This window comes from Hippopotamus amphibius, chromosome 2, assembly GCF_030028045.1.
Source record: "Hippopotamus amphibius kiboko isolate mHipAmp2 chromosome 2, mHipAmp2.hap2, whole genome shotgun sequence".
In the NCBI taxonomy this organism is placed as follows: Eukaryota; Metazoa; Chordata; class Mammalia; order Artiodactyla; family Hippopotamidae; genus Hippopotamus; species Hippopotamus amphibius.
Window position 1 is genome coordinate 164,181,391 of NC_080187.1, and position 21,024 is coordinate 164,202,414.

Below are 21,024 nucleotides of genomic sequence, written 5' to 3' on the forward strand. Positions count from 1 at the left end.
GGCACTTATTGAATACAACTACTCTATGCTGTAAGATTCCCACACTCTCCATTTTACAGAGGAGAAAACTGAGGCACAGACAAGCTCAGACACTTACAGCTGTCAGGAGTGAAGGTGGAGATTCTCCCACATAGCTTTGCTCACTGACTCTGTGTGAGGCCTTGTTTCAAGCACCCCCAATCCTCTAGAGGCACTGGGTGAGCAGATCAGATCATCTTTCTCTGCCTCTAAGTTCCGAACAAGGACCTAAGATGCTCACACTTTAGAATTTAGCATTATGATCATTTAATGGTTTACTTATAGGTTTTTTATAACCAGTATTATAAATAACAGTACTTAACATTTGGGTACTATCAACTGTTCTTCTAATAACTTACGTAGTCATTTAATCTTCACAAATTTCTCTACTGTACAGATGAAGAGGCTGAAGCACAGAGGAGTTATGTAATTTATTCAAGGTCATAAAGCCATTAAGTAGCTACTAAGTAGTTTTGTTCTAGGAACCAAGCTCTGAACTACTACACTACACTGTCTTTCTAAGCAGACTCACCCCCATGAGGTTCACAGAGAGAAAAACAAAGGACAGGAACATCCACTGTTGTCCATTCTTACTTCCCAAACCTCTGCGAGAACCCCAGCCTGCGCCACACGTCTTCAACGTTCCCATCACAGCCACCTGTGTTTTAGGTCATTCTCCCTAATCTGTGCTCTCTTCCATCCTCTTTTTCTCCTTTCTTTCTTGACAACTGTTTCTCTTTTGCCTTTTCCTTCTCTTTCCTCTCCTCCTAGCCCCTTCGCTCTCTTGTTCTTCACTCCTCTCCTTTCTTTCACTCCCCTTCCTCTCCTCTCCTCTTCCCGCTTCCTTCTCATTCCTTCTCTCTTCTTCTCTATGGGTCAAAGTCTCCCCCAGTCTTGCTGGGGCTAATCAATCACTTTTAATGAACAACATTTCCCCACATGTCCATACAGTTTTAATGAAAAGGGCTGTCTCCCTGACACTGAAGCACAGAGCTGAAATGTTTCAATCCTGTGTTTAGATCTAAATACTTTCCTGATTAGTAAAACCTCCTTGTAAATCTAATAACTGGAACAAGAATGCATGTAGCAAGATGGGAGTGTTTTTAGATGCTAAAAGATTGCTTGTGATTGTTGAGTTTTGTTTATCTAAATATTCTAAATTTTCTCTAAGGGATATATAGTTCTTTAGTAATAACAAAGTTATAGTTTTAGAAAAAAAAAAGGAATTCAGTGTGAAGAGTTTATCACACTTAACGAGCAGAGAACTACCAGAGAACTTCAGGGCAGCTAGTGAGTAAGGGTAACAACTCAGCCACTACGCTATCATTGGAGCCAAGAAGATGGAAAATAGCATTATCTAAATACACTTGCTTGAGAAGGACAAGCGTCCCCATGCAGGTTAGAAACACAGACCTGGTCTTCAAAAGGCCCTTAGATCCCATCTAGTTGCAATGCACCCATCTTACAGGTGAGGAAACTGAGGCTCAGAAAGGTTAACTATTTGACTGGTAACAGGCGACCAGTAGGTAGCTGAGGCAGAAGAACTCAGGAGTTGTGTCCTCAAGTATAGAGCTCTAATTGTTTAAAGTTTTCACGGACATCTTTTTGAAAAAAATTTCTAGAGTTAAAAAAGGACAGAATTAGGGCTTTAAAGAATAATGTAAAATTCCAGAGTACTGTCGGTTTAGCTAATTGGGTATAGTATCTAGATTGGCTGGCTTTAGGCCAGCTGAAAAGAATAGAGGGCACTGAGAGGAACAGAGAACATTCTTGGCAGATAAAATCCAATAGAGAACAGCCCATTCTGAGAAATCTAAGTAGCTGAGCATGGCTGACGCTCTGGAGGCAAAGAGAGAAACTGAGAAATGGGGTTGGAGAGTCTGGTCAGGAGCCAGGAACGTACATGTTGCTCTGGAGTTGAGACTTTATCCTAAGATCCATGGGGGTGGTCACTGCAGTTCTGAAGCAGAGGAGAGAGAGAATCTAATTAGCATCTTAGAAGACTGCAGCATGGAGAGTAGATTGCCAGGTGTTAGGCTGAAATCAGAAAAGCCAGTTAATAGGCTGCTACCCTACTCCATGAAAAAATCGATGAGGGCTAGACTGAGGTAGCAGCAGTGGACAAGGGGGGAACGTGTAACATTGCAGAGAGAGGCAGAAGTTAAAATGGACAGGACCCGTTGAATGTGATGGATAAAAAAATTTGAGAAATTTGTTAGAATCTGAGATGACTGCCAGCTTTCAATTTTGGTCGGAGGTACTATTCTTTGAAAGAAGCAAAAAGATGTTCAGAAGGAAGAGGTACTTTGCAGGTATATGATAATCATGGTATTAGATAGCACCAGTTTGGCTTCTGAGGTGTGGAGCAAGATCTAGGTTAGAGAAAGCAATGCACAGGTGGTACTGGAGACCATGGGCCTGGATGAGAACCCAGGAATTGTGTGTAGGGTATAGCCCCTGTGTCTTCTACATATGGGGGCCCCACAATGCAATGCACTCAATTTTATTCACCCCAGTCCCTCATTCTGTGTCTGTCTCAGTGGTTCTCAACACCAGCTGTGTCCCCAAATAAACTGTGAAACAAACACCAAATTCAGAGAAGGGAAATCTCTTCTCAGTCCATCAGGCCTACAAAGATAAAAAGCCAACAGCTGAGGGGCACTAGGAACATATTCATGTTGATCTTAAAAAAAAAATAAGTACTTGCTGCCCCTTTGTGACAAGCAGGTAGAACCAGGAAATAGGATGTGCTAACAGGAAGTACTCCTGGGAGAGGCATGTTTTAGTTGAAGGAATTGAGTTGGACAATTTCTCATGCCTTTCTGACTGTTGCCATCTGTGGTTCTTGCATATAGAGCCTCCTTCAAAGCCAGAGATGTTCGAAGATTTACCTGTTCTCTTCTAGTTACACAGGGAACTGATCTTTGGTGACTTCCACATACCTTCCCAATGTCTTCTATTCCTCTCACCATATCTATCCTTCAAGATCCAGTTTCAATGCTCCTCTCCCAGCAAATCATCCCAACCTAATGCTACCTTTCCAACACACTTTCTTAATTTTTCCATCTTTAGCAGTCAGGGGTCTGAGGGAGAATTCTAAACCTGTTGGAGTCCCTTCCTCTTTCTTCTCATAATACTTTGTAACGACCTCCCCTCTGGTTAAAGAGTGCTGTGGGAATTATTATTTATAAGTATATAATTATAAATAAATATTATAAATATGTGGGAATACAAATTATACATAAATAAGTACATATTATTTATAAGGTTGTTGTGTGACAATATTATAAACTAGAAGGTTGTTTATATTTATCTGAACACACATTCATAGCATAAATTCCCCTACATAAACTTCCTAAGGTGTCAGAGAAGTGCACTAACTAAAATTATTGGGCCAATTAGAGGAGAATTATCCCTAATACAACATAAGAATCATCCATCAAGGCAGAAGGCCCAGAGGCTCACAGGGAAGAGGGGTGCAGGAATCTAGGGCGACTATCACGGGTCCCAGGAGGGAGGAGGGGTGGCCTTAACCATGGTGGGTGGAGGGTAAGCAGGAGGGTGAAGCTTCGTAACGACCAAGATGGCTGAAGGCAGGAGGAGAAAACAGGGTGGCGGTATGTGACCCCACAAGGCCAGAGCCGCCTACATACAAAGAGCTGTTAAGGCCTCACCCCACGCCTCCCACAACAGTAATAGTAACAGCAATCCCACCACAGGCGCTAACACGTATTGAGTGCTTACCACGTGCCAGGTACTATTTGGAGCTCTTTACACATGTTAACACATTTAATCATTAAAAAAAAAAAAAAATAGAAACAACCCAAAAAACTTCTATGTGGAAGATCACCCTGTTTTGCAATGGAGGAAACTGGGGCAAGAGAGATCAAGTTACTTGCTCGAGATAACATAGGTGATAATTCACAGAACCTCATCAACCTGAAAGCACTTGGGCCTGAGCTTACAGGTAGCACCTTTCCTGGGTGAAGTTGCTTCTTCACCATGCAAATCTCAGGCCAATCATCTTTATAGGACGAGATCAAGAGCCTCAGACATGATCTGACCTTGACACAGAACCCACACTCTTGGAATGGTCTGCCCCCATACTGTCTGAACAGAGCACAAACAGCAGTACTACTGACAGTTAATTTTAAGGCATCACAATGCCCAATCTGCCAAGACGAGCGTTTCTGCTCTGCTTCATTCAGCTGGTCTTACTGGCTATAAATGCGGGTTAATCCATATCTAATTCTTCCTGGCTTACTCAATCGTTTACCGTCATCATCGCGCCGGGTCTCTTGGCACCTTACAAACTCTAGCCAGGCCCCAAAGTCCTCTAGGGTGTCTGGTTCTTCTCACAGTGCAGTGCTGGGAACGCAGCATGAATGGTTTCATACCTCCAGGCTCACTAACGTCACAGTCTCACACCACTCACCATCAGGGTCTTCTAAGGGGAATTCACCCGGAATTCCACAGAACAAAAAGAAATGCGTTGTGGAGTGATAAAGTCCAGTGAATATTTTACAGAGAAATGGCTGCTTCTCTTAGTTATGCCTTTTAGTCTCATAAAATTTCAGAACTGAGAGGTACCTTAGTGGTCAGCCAATCCAATTTCTTTATTAATGTTTATTTTTCGAAACTGAGGCTTGGAAGGTTAAGTTTCCAAGGTCACAATGCTACACAGGGGCGGAATTAAGATTCTTATACTAGTTCTTCCTATTATTTTTGATGCTAATTCCCTGAATTCATAGGAAAAGTCACAATAATGATAAGACTAGTATTTATGTAGCCTTTAGAGTTTACAATCAGCTGTTGCTCTATGTACTTTCATACAATAATCTGTGCAATGGTGTGAAAAACATCATTAATATTCCATTTTAAAGACTAGGAGATTTAAACTGTAAATTTTTCATGACTTATTCAAGTTTTCATAATTAAACAGTAGAAGGCTGTGGATTGAGCCCAAAGTTCCTGCCTTTAAGTCCTGTACCATTGAGTAAATTACTAACTTCTTATGAATCTCTGTTCTCATTGGTAAAATGAGGATATAATAAGAGTGTCTTCATCAAAGAGGGATTTTTTTTTCCTTGAGAATTAATGTGATGATGTGTTAAATGCATAAAACTCAGCGTCTTGCCTGACATTTTAAGTGGGCAATAAATGTCAAGGTTTTGTTTGTTTTTTAAATTGCTATCTTCCTAAAACATCCTGCTGCTAACACAGGGTCATTACTTTAGGCTTAAGCATAAAGAAGAATTCACTAATGTCCTAATAATTATTTTAGTTGAATTTAAAAATGCAACACTGAGTTTATTCCCCTTTTGATTTTCATCATCATAGAAATATTTGCTGTCAAATGCAGTTAGGAATTTTCATCATCTTGACACAACAAAATGTAATTTAATCATAGCTTTTTCACACCAAGACAATAACAATAAACTATTTTCATCTTAATGTTGAAAACTGCAAACAAAAAAACTGCACCTTCCTTATACATTTCAGAAGCTGAAAACCAGATGCAGTGACAGGATGCAGCCTCACAGTGGTGCTAAATCACCACTGATAAAGCCTCGAGACCCAGGTAAGGCTCTGCAGAAACCACACTGACGCAGGACTGAAACATTCCTACTGCCTTAACCAAGAAGGTATCTACTTTGGATACCTATGGTTCTTCTCCAGCAACTTTGAGCAATGACCTTGACATACTGTACCAGTAAATCCATTAGCAATGTTAGTTCACAGTTTTTTTCCTGGCTTTGCAACAAATATACGCAAATATATACAATATTATTCTTAAAAAGAACTGTGTAGCTTTATTTTTTAATCTTATATTAACCAAGAATTCTCAACTTGGATTTGGCCACAGCATTTGCATTTAAGGTAACATTTGCCCTTGCCCCGTTCACCTACTGTGTATCTTCGTTTCATATGTCCCTGGAACCATTTATTAAAGTCTTATGTCTCCCAGCCCCCAAACCTCAGCTTGAAATCTCAACTCTTGACCTCCTTCCTCCACTATCTCATTTTTTAAAAGCCACAAAATTGTATTGATTTGTCCTTTATAACATCTCCCACCTCTGTATTTCCCTTAATTGGCTTTCAAAACCACAGCACAGACCCTTTTACCATATGTGCAAGCTATTGCAATAACCTTCAAAATTAGCTTTAGAGCAAGAGCTCCCAACCTTGACTGAACATCAGAATTGCATGAAGGAATTTTAAAAAATACCCACCCCTCAAGAGTCTGATTGAATAGCTCTGGGTGGAGCCTGAGTTGGAATTTTTAAAGCTCCCCAGTGATTAAAATGTATGGCCATAATCAAGAACCACTTTGCTAGAGGTGTATCCAGCACAACCTGGCCAGATTAACCTTAAACTACCAGCTATCGTGGCCAAAAATTTTAAGTGATTTCTCTTCTTCAGAAAGACTGCAAATTAGTGACTTGAAGGCTAAGCCTGTCCTATGGGTGTTTTATTTGGCCCGTTTTAAAATTGTTCAGATCAAACATTAAAAAAGTGGGAGATGTCACATAAAACCCAGATTTGCTACTTCTTTTTAAAAAGCGCAAGATCTTGCCACACGGGGCCCACATTCCCATGCAACAATCACTTGGAAACTGAGCAGTTGGCTGCCCTCTAGACATGGCACTTGCTCTCCACTTATTCAGTCTCTTTCACTCCCCACTTACACCTGGCTGTGTGACTGGCTTATATTATCTGTCTGCCCGTTAAAGTCATTCTAATTTGTAACTCCTGGTCTAAAGGAAAAACTTCTGCATGATACATTCACTCACTCATTCATTTATTCACGCATTTCATTAGACAAGTATTTATTCCATCTGCGCTATGCAAACATTTGGAATTCAAAGTTCATCATATTTTGGTCCTTTCTTTCTAACTTTATATCCCCCTTCCCTTCGATTAATTCTATTCTAACCAGCAATTGGTTCAAGAGAACATCTCCCTCCTAAAGTTCATAGCCTAGAGGCTAATTTCCCAAACTCCTCTGCAGTTAGGTGATATGACACCTATATGACAACGTCTGGGCCAATGGGATGTGAACAAAAGAGATGTGTACAACTTCCAAGTCCTGTCTGTGAGACGAAAGCTGGGTGCTCTCCACGTTCCCCTTCTGGTGAGATGGAACACAGATAATTGGTGCGCCATAGTGCAAGAGCAACAGGAAGAAAGCACCCGAATCCCTAGATGGCCTCTATCCTCCCTGGATTGTCTGCCTATCACTTGCTTTGTGAGAGAGAAAAAGTCTTCTATCTTATCGTATTTTGGGATCTCTTTGTTCATAGCAGTTTAGCCTACATCCTTTACTATTTCCCAAATATACCTTAAATATTCTTGCCTTTAACCTTAGCTTATACCAAAGCTTCTGTCACTAACATTCTGCCTTCTCATCTCTGCTTAATTCTACTGATAATTCAAGGTCCAGCTCAAGTAGCCCATCTTCTGTGATGCTTGGTCTAGGTATACTTGCTATCTTCCTTCCTCTGCTCTCCCACTGTACGACTTTCCACTGGAGACTTATCAAATATTATCATATTTAATAAACAGAGCCTAGAATTATGTCATCACCTCTCTCTCAAATTCTAAATCCAGAATTTAAAACAAAACTTTAGATTGTGCACAGCATAAATAGAGTATTCAGAGTTCCTGTAGCATTCTGTTACTAACACCTCTTGTTTAATAATAATCTGCACTAACAACTCAAGTTCAATCTGTGATCTTTTAGGACTCTTGAATCTTCCAATTTCAATTACAAAGCTGAGCCTTCCTGACTCTTTAAAAATATGGCTTTTTCCTTGATATTTAAACTAAATTCTTTATTCTTGCATCTAAACAATTCCTCAACCCTCTGGATACATATTTCTAAGACTAAGAAATGCACTGAGAAGATCTAGGGTCCAAGCTTGAATAGTGATGAAGAGTCAACTCACAGTCCTCTCACATTTGGAACCTGAGAACCGCTAGGACAACGTTAGAGGGAAAAAACAGGAGATGCTCTTGTGCTAGGAAATTAAAAGGAAAAACAGGTGCCAGAGAGTGAAAACTATATATTCCAGAAGAATAGTAAAGAAAAAGGAACAGGAGAGAAGATAAAAGGAAGAGAGAGAATTCAGATACAGGAGGAAGACTAGCAACTGTGAGGGAAAAGGTTAGCATAAGGGAAAGGCATATACAAAATGAAACGCCAATGAAGAACTGTGGAATCCAATAACCTTAAAACGGTTCCTATCTGATAGGATGCTCTTAAGAGATCATCATAAACACCGAACTGCAGACTACCACTCTACCAACTCCAGGAAAACTGCTATGTGGTTGGTAGAAAAGAAACATCAAAGGCAGGTGAGAATTTCATAGCAGATCCTGATTATAAGCTACTCTGGGGACAAATAAAGAAAAATACAGCTGTGTTTCAAATCAAGTAAAGAATGGCACACAGGACTTTTTAAAAACAGTGACTCCCAACTGTGTGGTTTTTTTTTAAAGACAAATCTTGGCTCTTGAAGTTGTGTCCTATCACACAAAAAAGCCAGGGGTGAGGTCTTTAAAGCATAAGAGGTAATCACACCGAGATAAAATTAAAAATAACTCAAAGACTTAAACCTAAGACTTAAACTAAAAAACTGCGAGAAAACATAAAATAAAAGCCTCATGACATTGGTCTTGGCAATGATTTCTTGGATATGACACCAAAAGCACAGACAACAAAAGCAAAAACAGACAAATGGGGCCACATCATACTTTAAAAATTTGTGCATCAAAGGGCCCAATCAAGAGAAGAAAAGGCAACCTATAGAATGGGAGAAGATGTTTGCAAAGCAAATATATAATAAGAGGTTAGGATCCAGAATATAAAGAACTCCTACCATTCAACAACAAAAAATCAAATAACCCAAATTAAAAAAATGGGCAAAGGATTTGAATAAACATTCCTCCGAAGAGGATATACAAAGGGCCAACGAGCATATGAAAAGATACTCAACATCACTAATCATCAGAGAAATGCAAATCAAAATTATGATGAAGATATTACCTCACACCCATTAAAATGGATACTATATAAAAAAACAAACAAACAGAAAATAACAAATGTTGGTGAGGATATGGAGAAACAAACTCTTGCGTACTGTTGTTTAGATTGTAAAATGGAACAACCACTATGGAAAATGGTATGGTGATTCCTCAAAAAATTAAAAGTACAACTACCATATGATCCAGTAGCATCCAATCCAATTTCTGGGTATATACCGATAGAACTGAAAGCAGTCGTGAAGAGGTATTTGCACACCTATGTTCATAGCAGCATTATTCACAGAAGCCAAGACATGGAATCAAGCCAAATACCCCTCCACAGATGAACGTGTAAACAAAATGCAGTATATACAAACAGCAGAATATTATTCACCCTTAAAAAAGAAGGAAATCTTATCATATGCTACAACATGGATGAATCTTGAGGATATTATGCTAAGGGAAACAAACCAGTCACAAAAAGACAAATACTATATGATTCCACTTAAATCAGGCATCTAAAATAGTCAAATCCACAGAAACAGAAAGTAGAATGGTGGTTATCAGGGGCTGGAGGAGAGGGGAAAAGGGCAATTGTTTAATGGGAACAGAGTTTCAGATTTCCAAGATGAAAAAGTTCTGGAGATCTGTTTCACAACAACATGAATACACTGAACACTACTGAACTTTACTCTTAAAAATGGTTAGGAAGGCAAACTTCATGTTATGTTTTTTTACCACAATGGAAAAAAAGGAAAAGAGAACACAGGACAACATGATATTTCTTTAATGACTGCCAGCATCAGCGTGGTATCATTGATGTGTCAACATATGGTCAAAATGAGGGTGAAAGATAGGATGGATCCTATCTGGACCATTTTACCTCTTGGAAAAAGATGCAGAAATCAGCGCCGAGTTAATCCCAGGACCAAACCTCTTCTATATTTCCATTACCCTGCTATTACTGGCAACTTCCCAGCTCTATCTCTAGGCAGCAGCAACGATGACTGCCTCTGCGATGCTACCACACACTAAGACTGCAATTTTATACAGCCTAGTTACAAAGAGCAAGCACTCAGACAAATATTTGCTGCACTGAATCTGAAATAACTTAGGTGCAAGGACATTCTTAGCTGGCACCAAACAAGTCTTTTAAATTGGGTTACAGGTGTCTCCAAGATAAAATGCTAACAACAGTTGAGTCACTGAACAATAGTTGAGACACCATAAACTAGCATTTGAAGACACATATCTCTGGGAAGAAAAGGTATCAGGTATGTCATGCATCCATTAACTTGGTACCAATGAGTCCACCTAATGGAATCATGTCTTCCAGGAGGAGTTCTGAGAACTCAGAGTGAGTGCATGATGTGAGAAGTGAACCTTGCACTTATCCCAAAGGACAGATCTCCTGAAATGCTTTACTTAGGTGGTATCACACCACACTGCAATTTGCCAGCTCCCCTAAGAATCATACAACTGCTAAGCGAGCATCAATAATCACCCACACTTACCACGCAGTTACTTTCTACTCAGGCTATGAGGAAGAAGTCATACTATTCATTTACTAATCTAGTAGGGGTCTGTGGGTTTTACAAATAGATTTCATCTGTTTATGAGCATGTTACCTAAGTTCCCTGGCATCTGAATACATCTCTAGCAGGAAACCAAGGAAGCTCTGGCTTCCCAGTTGAAATCCCAGCTCTCACACTTTGCAGCAGGGTGACCCTGGGCAAGTCATTAGCACTGGAGCCTTGGATTCATCATCTGTAAAACAGAACCAATAATAGCTCTTCCATAGGGCTGTTACATGGATTAAATGAAAGAACCTACTCAGAACCTGGAACATAGTAGGTGCTCTTTAGAAACTATTTGCCTTGCTTCTTCCTCACTTTTAAGCAAGGGTTGGCAACTGTTTTCTGTAAAGGATCTGATAGTACATATTTTAGGCTTTACAAGCCATTGGTCTCTGTCACAACCACTCAACTTTGTCACCGCAGCACAAAAGCAGCCATAAATGATGAGCACAGCTGTGTTCCAATAAAAATACCATTTTAAAAATTAGGCTTTTGGCCAGATTTGACCCATAAGCTATAGCTGCCATCCCTTAATACTTATACCACATATGTCCAGATATCACACTAAGTTAATTTTTCATCATTCTGTTAGATTTCGTCTGCTCTGGACATGTCCTTCCCTCCTTTCTTGTCACTGCTTTTGTTCTATTTCTTGAATGTATCAGAACAACTGAGTCTAGTTCAATGGTTTGACTCACTTTTTCCACTTTTAATTTTAGGCCTTGAGAAACTCCATAGGAGGTAAGCACTCATTCCTGGGGAAATCAGCCACATTTGAGGACAATTTCCTCAACCCACACAGAGAGATTAGGAAAGGGACCATCGCTTAAGAACTCACCGAGTTAACTGAGGAGCTTTCATTAATGGAGAAGGACGGGTGGCAACGTATTTCCCAGGCTTTAAAATATTGCTTAATAAATATGTTTGCATTTGTTTGTATATGTATAAAGAACTTCTTAAAGGACATAAGAACTGAAAACAGTGATCATCTATGGCAAGGTGGGAACTCAAATTGGGGGATAAGGATGGGAGAGAGAGTTTACTGAATATGTTAAACATTTTTTAATGGTTCTGTTTATTTTGATTGAAGTATAGTTGATTTATAATGTGTTAGTTTCTGGTGTACAGCAAAGTGATTCAGTTATATACAAACATATTCTTTTCCATTATGGTTTATTACAGGATATTAAATATAGTTCCCTGTGCTGTACAGTAGGACCTTGTTATTTATCTGTTTTATATATAGTCATGTGTGTCTGCCAATCCCAAACTCCCACCCCTTTCCCCTTTGGTAACAAGTTTGTTTTCTATGTCTGTGACACTGTTTCTTAAATATATGTTTTTAAACCATGTGAATACATTATGTATTCAAAGAAATTAATTTTTCTAATGAATTAAAAATTCAAACTAAAAACAAATCTTTCTCATTCACAAAACCATCCTACTAAAAGAAAGACACACACACGAGAAGTGGGGAGTGACGGGAGCCTAAAAGGCACCTACGACGCTCATCACTGAGGAGTCCTCCAGGGATGCTACGACAGCCCCTCAGAGTCCCTCTTCTGTTAGCAGACTTCTATGTGACTTCCACCGTGTGCTCTGTATCATTCACAGAGAACCTGGGACGTGATGGGAGGAGGAAACACACGACTCTCTGTTTGGTAGAGGGGGAATCAGAGCAGGATGTATTCTTCAGTAATCTGCAAGGTTTTGTATCAGGCCAGAATTCCTCCCCTGGAGTTCCACATGCCCTCCTCCTTGTCCCAGTGTGTGCCACATTAGATGCTTTTCCAGCCACCTCAATCTCTCTTGCTACTGGCTCTTTTATTTCTGCCTTCAAATAAGCTTAAATATTTTTAATAGAAACTTTTATTTCACCTCACTATCAACTAGCATCCTTTTTCTCATATGGCTTTCACAACCCAATTCCTTGAGCCGTTAGGAATGATTCTTACTTCTTAATTATTTATAACCCAGCTTCTACCTCCACTCTTTCACTAATTCCCTTTTTCTCTATGGTCCTTGTTGACTCTTTAAAACAAATCTAAAGGTTGTTTTTTTTTTTTTCTTTGTCCTTATTCTTCTTGATCTCCACTTTGCAAAGAATGAAGTTAGCATTCATCTTACAAAACATCTCCTCTCTCTTCATTTCCTTAATACCTGAGAATCCTTTTCCTTCCTGGTCCCCAAAACTAGGCCTCTTCCTTACTCCTGCCTCATAACTGGGCTAAAACTTGAAACTCAGTTGTCATCCTCTTCTCTTCACCATCTATCCTCAATCTCTCAGGGAATTCTTCTATTCCCAAGACTTTATCTACTGGGAAGAGCAAAGCAGATGGGGCTTGAAGCATGGCTCTATGACTTATTAGTTGTGCAGCTTAGGAGAGGTGAGTTCATCTCTCTGAACTCCTTTCCTCCACTCTAAAATGGGGATTCATTCATTCTTTCATTCAACAATCTTTATTGAGTACCTACTATGTAGCAGGCAACGTTCTAGGTACATGAGATTCACTAGCAAACTAAACAGATAAATATTTCTGCCTTCACAGAGCTCCCAGTCTAGCAGGGGGAGATGAAAATTAATGCTAATACACCTGCTAAAGGAGAGAATTATATAAAATAACAGAATATGGTGAGAGCTGTAGAAGAAAAGAAAAAGAGGTCAGGTCACACCTTTTAAAAGATGATCAGGGTAACCTTCCCTAAGAAGTTATTATTTGACCAAGGCTCAGAAGAGGTGGAGGAATTAGAAAACAAGGGATCTGACAGAGAAGGTGCAGCCAGAGGGAGCTGACAAAGGTCCAAACAGCAGGGGTGTGTCTCGCTCCTTCCAGGAGCAGCACAGGGGCCAGTGGGCGTGGAGGGAAGCAAGCCTGTGGGAGAGCAGCTGCAAAGGAGTCGGAGAGGAAATCAGGGCCCAGCCCATGAAGGGCCCCTGAGTACCACGGGAGCTGCTGCAGGGCTTCCGGCAGAGGGGCGACACGACCTGATGTATGTTTTAAAGGAGCACTCTGGCTACTGTGTTGGGGACAGACTGTAGGGGGAGCAGGATGGAAGCAGAGAAACCAGTTAGGAGGCTACGGCAGTAATCCAGGCAGGAGGTGGTGGTGGCTAGGACCAGAGTGGGAGCACTGGAGAAGAAGAGACGTGGTCAATTTGAGATAATAAAATCTACCTTGTAGGGCTGTTATGAGAATCTTAGGAGAGCATTACTTGAGGTAAAGTGCCAAGTATTTGCCTGACACAAGGAAGATGTTAAATAATACCCTCTATTATTATGTTATATTGATATTTTTCTGGGTCACTATATGGAGGAGGTCAAAGCTAGAATGTGATATCCAAGGTCAACTGACCTGGGGTTTTGTAGTCACCCTCACCTGAAGCACTGAAAGGGGGCTGCGCTGAGGAAGGGGCTTCATCTCCTTTCAGCTTTCACCTCATATCTCAACTCCAGGACAGCATTTCCAATGGCCTACACTTCCTCTTAAAACTTTCATCATATACTCAATATCAGTGCATATATTTTTAAAAATTACCTGCCTCACCTCCATCTCAAGCCAGCTACCCATCCAAATGTTTCCTTGCATTAAAACGACACCAGTCTCTAGAGGCTGAAAACGTAGCTTCATCCTTGCGGAACTATGGAATAAAAGGATGCTTCCATTGGAAATTGGTATACTAGCCATCATCTGCTTAAAACATCTCTACAAAAAAGGAACAAGGCCCAGACTAGAGCATGATGAGCTGCGGCCACTCCTGGCTTTAATGACTGAGCAAGGCCTGGAACCAGTTTCCTGGATCCCGTTCACTTTTTCATCAGCCCTCCCCATACTCGCCCATCCCCCATCACAGCAGCCCTTCACACGGGCTGCCACAGGCATCTCCACTTCCGTCACCGCCACGGCTGCCATGACCCTCTGTCCTGTTACTGCCAATTAGGCCTTCCAGAAAGGCCACTGGGGCCACGGCACACACTGCTTTAAGTGTGCTGGCTCTGGGTTCCAGTTCTGGCTCCATACTCACTAGCCATGAGGCCTTGAGCGAGTTTCCTAATCACATTCTGCCTTAGTGTCTTAATCTGAAAAGTTCTTACCTCCCATGACGTAAGTAGAATAAGGCATGTAAAGCCCTTAGCATAGAACCAGCACAAAATAAGAGCCCAAGGAGGGTGAGTTATCCTGAGTTGTATAACTATTTTCAGTCCCTTTCAGAGAAGTTACCATGAACTTCTCGGATGCCTGGTGAACTAATCCTAATCTCCTTTGTCGGGCCATCTGGGCCTTGCAGCAACCATGTCTACTGGATGTATGGAAACTTTTATTGCTCTCTGCTCACCGAGCTTTCGGTCAAGGCAGCTCTCTGTGCCCCAGTATCATGTTCATTCCCCATCCCCACCTCTGTGTTTTGGTTTTGCCTCTCCCACCTAAAATGCTCACCTTCCTGCTCTGTGTCTAAATCCTGGCACATCTCTCAAAGCCGCAGTGAAGGTTTATTATTTCACAAGGACTCCCCAGGCAAATCTTAGCTCTACTGATATTTTTTCTTCTCTACAATACTACGTTATTTACATAGCGTACATACCGGTTGCTTCCTCACGGAGAGGCGTGGGAGCATTTGGTTAACAGTATGGGTTCCAGAGCAGACTGCCTGGTTTCTCTCAGCCTCAGTCTTCTCATATGTAAAATGGGTTAATATTAGGGTTGTTGTGAGGATTAGACACATAAATACTTAGTAAAAACAATTATTAATATATGTTACTATTATTATATATTGTGTTAACTTTTCCCTCTTTGTTTTATGTACCTTCATTTTCTTCCTCCAGGTCATTCTGTCCATATGTACTATACCTTTATCCAGTATCTTAAATCACAGATTACATTAAGGAGCTGAGTTCTAAGAATTTTGATGTTTGTTCCTTAAAGATTTCATCACATGTAGTAATTTGTACAGATTTACACAAAATATCAGCTCCCCATCGCAGAGCCCACAGATGGTGCAGAGAATAGGTAGCACGGTTATTAGCCACGGGAGAAAGACTGAAGAAAAAAAACCCTGAAAAATTAGAAACATCTGGTCCTTTTCTACAAGAAGTTAATATTGGAGATTTGAAAGCTATTCTGGGGCTAGAACCAACAAATCAAAGAAGCACTGAGGGTAACTGGAACTTTCCATTCACATATTCCTGAGGTACTGGTGTGTGTACAGCTACTGCTCTACTTTATTTTACATTCCATTCAAGGGGGTCCACCCCTCATCAGGAGCCTTGCTGGGTGTGAGCGATAGCAACAGACAGATCTGGGCCATCGGGGACACATGCCCAGACCACGGCAGCTCCTAGTGATGCCCACAGTCACAATGCTGTGATCACCGTGTGTTTTCCTCTTTTCTTTCTTTGGGGAATCGGTTGTGTTTATCAAAAATAGCAGCACATTTTACAGTGGGGTGGGGGAGGGTTCACCTTTTCCCAGCAATACTTCCAAAAATCAGGTAAGAAGTCATTCCAATTAAGAAGATCACTCTTACCTCTATTTTTTCCCATATGGCTTCAAAGTTGTCTTGGTGTTGAATATCTTGCATCAGTTTCTGAATTAAAGCAGACTTTGTCGCGGAATGGCTCTCATTCTTCTCAGAGGATGAAGCTCTCTCTGACTTCTCGTCAATGTATTTTTTCATGCCAGAGAGAGGCACGCACAGCTCCTCATCGGAAGGAAGGTCACTCAGGGGGCCAGACTCAATGCTCTCCCCAAGGGAAGATGCTATGTCACTGGATGAGCTTGGAGACACCCTGCCGAGCCTTGTATGCTTCTTCTTGACATGGTACGTTGGATAGATCTCAGAATCTGAATTCATTTCAGACAGTTCCCAGTCATCAATATTCTGAATGGTTTCTCCCCTGGGTTTCTGAGGCAGAAGCTTTGTTAGGTTTTCCAACTTCAAAGCTAATACTTCGGTCTGCTTAAGGTGAGAGGGCAGTGCTAGGTACTCATCAGAGCCATACCAGGCCTCTACAACCTGACCGTTTCTGGTGACGTGACTTGGGGAGGAGGAGTAGCTTTTTTTGCTTTTGCGTTCTGAAAGAAGGGGTACTGGAGACATGACGCTGTCTGAGCCAACAGAGGACTCACTGCTTTGAGTAAAAGGAGGTGAACTGGATGTTTCTGACTGCACTGGCAATTTGGCATTCCAACTACTCTGGTTACATGGCTCAAGTGAGGATGTGGAAGCAGAATCTATTTCTGGCCCCTCTATGGCCTTGGAAGTACTAGAAGGGATTTCATTCGGCACTACGGAGCTCCTAGTGATTTTGGCTTCCTTGCCTGAACTGGGTTCCTGTTTGGCTGTCTGGCACGGAGGCACCTCTTCTACAGCCTTGTGAGGCTTCTGAAGTTGAAGTTTCTCTTTATGGCAGTCGTTAAGCCTCCCCAGGCTGGAGGAGATCTCCTTAATGTGACTTTTGACTGTGTTTTCAAGATTCCCATCCCCCACCCTGTGCAAACACTCATATGACTGGCTGGCAGCAGAAGGGCTGGTGGGGTAAGAAGACTGCAACACCAGGCAAAGTTTAGATCTGTCAGGAGGATCCACCAGGGAAGGGGTGCTTCTGCTCATCTCAGGCTTGAGATCACCTATCTGCCTCTTTCCACTAGGGCCTTTCAGCTTATCCTTAAAAGTCTCCTCTTTAAGGAAAAGCCCTCTTTTTGGCAATGTGGGCTGTGTGGGAGAGTCCTCATTATAATTAAAGCAATCTCTGATAGATCGCTTGGTTGCACTTTCACAAGGAGGAGGCTGTTGATCCTTTGCCCCAGGTTGGGAAGAGGAATCAGAGTCTTGCTTCACAGTCTCTGAAGAGGGTTGAACAGCATTTGTCACAGCTTCCCCTGAAGATGATGGCCCCTGCGTTAAGCCTGGTGGCTCCTCTACTGTGGATGCATTGTTCTCCTCCCATCCACCTCTGTCATCTGCTGAGAGAGATACTTGAGACGCCTCCTCACTAACTGCTTCGCTGCAGTTGGGAGGGATGGGGTCAGGAGCCACCGTCAGTAACCCGACACTTCGGATGAGCTCAGGAAACTCCTTTTCCATCTCACTGTAGCTCCAAGAGTCAAAGGGTTTGGTTTTGACCTGGCTAGAGGTCATATCACCCAGGCCACCGAGCAAATCCTCGCTTGGACTGTAGTCAGACAGTTCGAAAGCAGTAATACCACAATCTAGAGACAAGTAATTTTGAGAGCATTTGATAGTTAACTGTCCTGAGTCATCCACTTCCGTTAGAGCATCAAGTCGGCCCTGAAACAGACAACGGAAATGATTTCAGTAAACGCAACATGACACTCCACTGCTGCTCACGCGAAATCTCAGCAGAGGCCACTATTAAGGTCAAAAATGCATCAATCTCAACTGCTTCTGGTTTGAGATACAGAGGCATATTCCTTAATTATCATATTGCTTTATATAGTATCCTGTTCTTAAATATTTAAGGATTTTTCTTTGATCTGAAGAACAGAGTCTTGATAGAAATGGTCAAGGCCAATCCAAAAATAACCATTCTTGCCCTAACTTTCTATTTTAAAATAGTGTATTGTTCATTTAGTATGCACTTCTTTCTTAAGTGATACCTTAAGTAATAACATTTCTGAGAACAAAATAAGAGTAAAATCTCCATGGAGGTCTCTTTTGCTTATCACTCCAGCAGCTACCACAGTGGCGAGCTCATAGCAGATGCTCAGCAAATATTTTAAAGTAGAATAATTAATTATAGTAAGTCTGTTGTGTTAAATACATATTCACAAATCACAGGAAGATGAACTACTGAACTTGCTTACATAACAAAAATAGTTGAAGACCAGTTTCTATCTGTCCCCACCCATGTGAAGGTAAACACAGGAAATTCTGGAGGAAATTACAGTCAAAAGTATATCAACTTAGTCCCCATCCACTCCCTCTGCATGCATTCTCCCTCTACCCTCCCACCCCCCACCCCCATTTCCATTTGTGTATGTTAGATACCAAGTGCCCACCTTCCTTCAAGGTAGGCTGATTTGAAATTCCCCTATGCTAAAAAATAATGTGTTTTTAATTTTTTAATCTTTAGTTATGTAATTAAGGCTCTTGTCTCATTACTAATGCAATTTCTGATATCACACAACAAATAGGGAGACTTTTACTTGATTTGTTTAGGTCAGAAGGACCTCTGGAATCCTACATGCCTACCAGGCTGAAGGACAGCTAGTCTAATCTAGCACCTTAGGAGATGAAGGAAGAAAACTGAAAAGTGAAGTGTGGCTGTATCCCCAGATCTCCGTTCTCCTGGAGGAGGACTGGGGTGAGCAGGACCCTGAATCATTTCAACCAGGTTATCCCAAGATCCGGCCTCTCTAGGACTTTACATCAAGTTTTTTGGTTCATTTGTTTGTTTTGCTTTGGAGATGTTCTCTCCCTTCAGACCTCTACCTTGCCTTCACCTCCTACTCCCTTCACTCTTCTTCTACAACATCCAGGTAAATAATGACGATGAATAGCCCCATTTTACCTTTCTAAGCCTCAATGTCCTCATCCTATAAGTGTGGATGGTTGATTACTACTATTACTTTTTCATTTAATCCTTAAAACAACTTTCTTTTGGGGTCTGTACTATTGTCCCAGTTTTACATAAGTGGAGCCTAAGCCAAAAGAAGTGCTTAACTAGCACATCGCCTTGGGACTGAGGCTGAGCTAAGCCTTAAACAAAGGCTCTCTGATCCAGAGTCCACACTCTGACCTTTGTGCCATAATTTTCTCTAACTCACCAGAGGTTATTTTAAACGCACATATCCCCTCCTCCAGTCTGTTCTGCACATTGCCACCAGAGTAACATTTATAACCTGCAAGTCTGATGCTATTACTTCTCTGCTTACAGTCCTTTATTAGCTTCTTGCTGCTGGGTTAAAACCCAAACCCTTTAAAAACAGATATGAAGGGGCCTCTCTCGAGCCACTCTCCCCTCCCTCACTACACCTGGCCACAGTGTCGCCCTTTCAGTTTTTGAATATGCTGTGTTCCTCCTGCCTCAGAGCCTCAGCACATGCTATCTCCTCTGCCAAGAAAGTGTCCCACCTGTAACACCTTAACTAGCTAATTTTTACTCACCTCTCAGACCTCAGGTCAAGCTTCACTTCTTCAAGATTCCAAACCCCCACTTAAGTCAGAATCTTTTCTTATAAGCTTTCATAAAACTATGTTGTTTCTCCTTTAAACATTTCTCAATCTTTAAATACATACTATTGTGATTATCTGATTAATCTGTTTATCTCACTAGTTTGTAAGCACCACTAGAGTATAAACCACATAGAAAACAGCTGACTTGCCAGGACACCTGCAGCACTTAGCATAGTGAGCAGCATGGAATTCCAGGATACATCTGTTGAGTGAATGAATGAATGAACGAATGAAGACATTTTGGAATGTATCTCTATGCCTTCACGAAGTTTATTCCCCTGATTATGTAGTTTTAGTTGACTCCAGTGATTAAGAACCCAAATCTCAGAGTTAAATTCTAGCTCAGGCACTAATTATTCATGTGAGCAGGAACCGGTAGCTTGATATTACTAAGCCTCACTTCCCTCATCTGTAAAAATGAAATAATAAGTCATGTCATAGGGCTGTTGTTAGGCTTAAAGGAGAGAGAATCTGTAAGACACAGTCTGGCACACGAGTAGGTACTCAATGAATGCTTACTCTTATTACTTATTATATACATTTTTACTAATCAAATATATTGAGGGGGCAAGTTTCATCAAAATGAGAGATGTCCCTATGCTAAATTATACTGCACAAAGTGAGAAACCAATATTAACTGCCAATATCAACAAAAATGGTCTAACTGGAATTGTTGGCTTTTATGCTTCATATCTGGACAAGGCTCTTTAAAGAAAAAAGTCAGTGGCCAAAAACACCAAGGAATGAGTCGGTCAAACAAAAGTCACAGTTTATGCAATTGTTAAGAGAATAATAGTGGAAATTCCAATTTAAAAGTAGGTTGTATTTATTAGAAGTTTTTTTTTATTTGGTTGTTCAATGTTCAGAACTTACTCCTTTACAAAAATAGTACTATAAATAATGGTTAAGTTCCAAAGCTATCCCATAAGTTAGTATTTATACTATTAACTAGTTGAAATTTGCATTACTTTTAATCATTTTTATCATAAAAGTACAGCACTGTACCTGCTTAAGTGAGGTCGAAGAGGCATTAAGGAAAAGTGTTTCTATGATGAAGAGAAAAAAAGATGTGAGAGTTCAGGTAAAAATTAGACCTGTGAAAATGTCAGCCACCTGCTTCTAGAAAGGCAAGGAAAGTATCTGACTCCCATTTTGGTGGTCACAGAACATTAAGACCAGCGATACTGTCTTGTTCAAAAAATAACAG

General features: G+C 41.0%; 1 protein-coding gene across 3 annotated transcripts in view; it reads right to left on the bottom strand.

Moving 5' to 3' along the window:
• AKAP6 (A-kinase anchoring protein 6) overlaps positions 1 to 21,024 on the bottom strand; it is a 551,024-nt gene that overhangs the window by 240,265 nt on the left and 289,735 nt on the right. For all 3 annotated transcript variants that reach the window (XM_057721871.1, XM_057721869.1, XM_057721870.1), the window contains one exon: positions 16,146 to 17,909. In XM_057721871.1, coding sequence (XP_057577854.1) covers positions 16,146 to 17,909 — 1,764 coding nt within the window. The remainder of the gene's footprint in view (positions 1 to 16,145; positions 17,910 to 21,024) is intronic.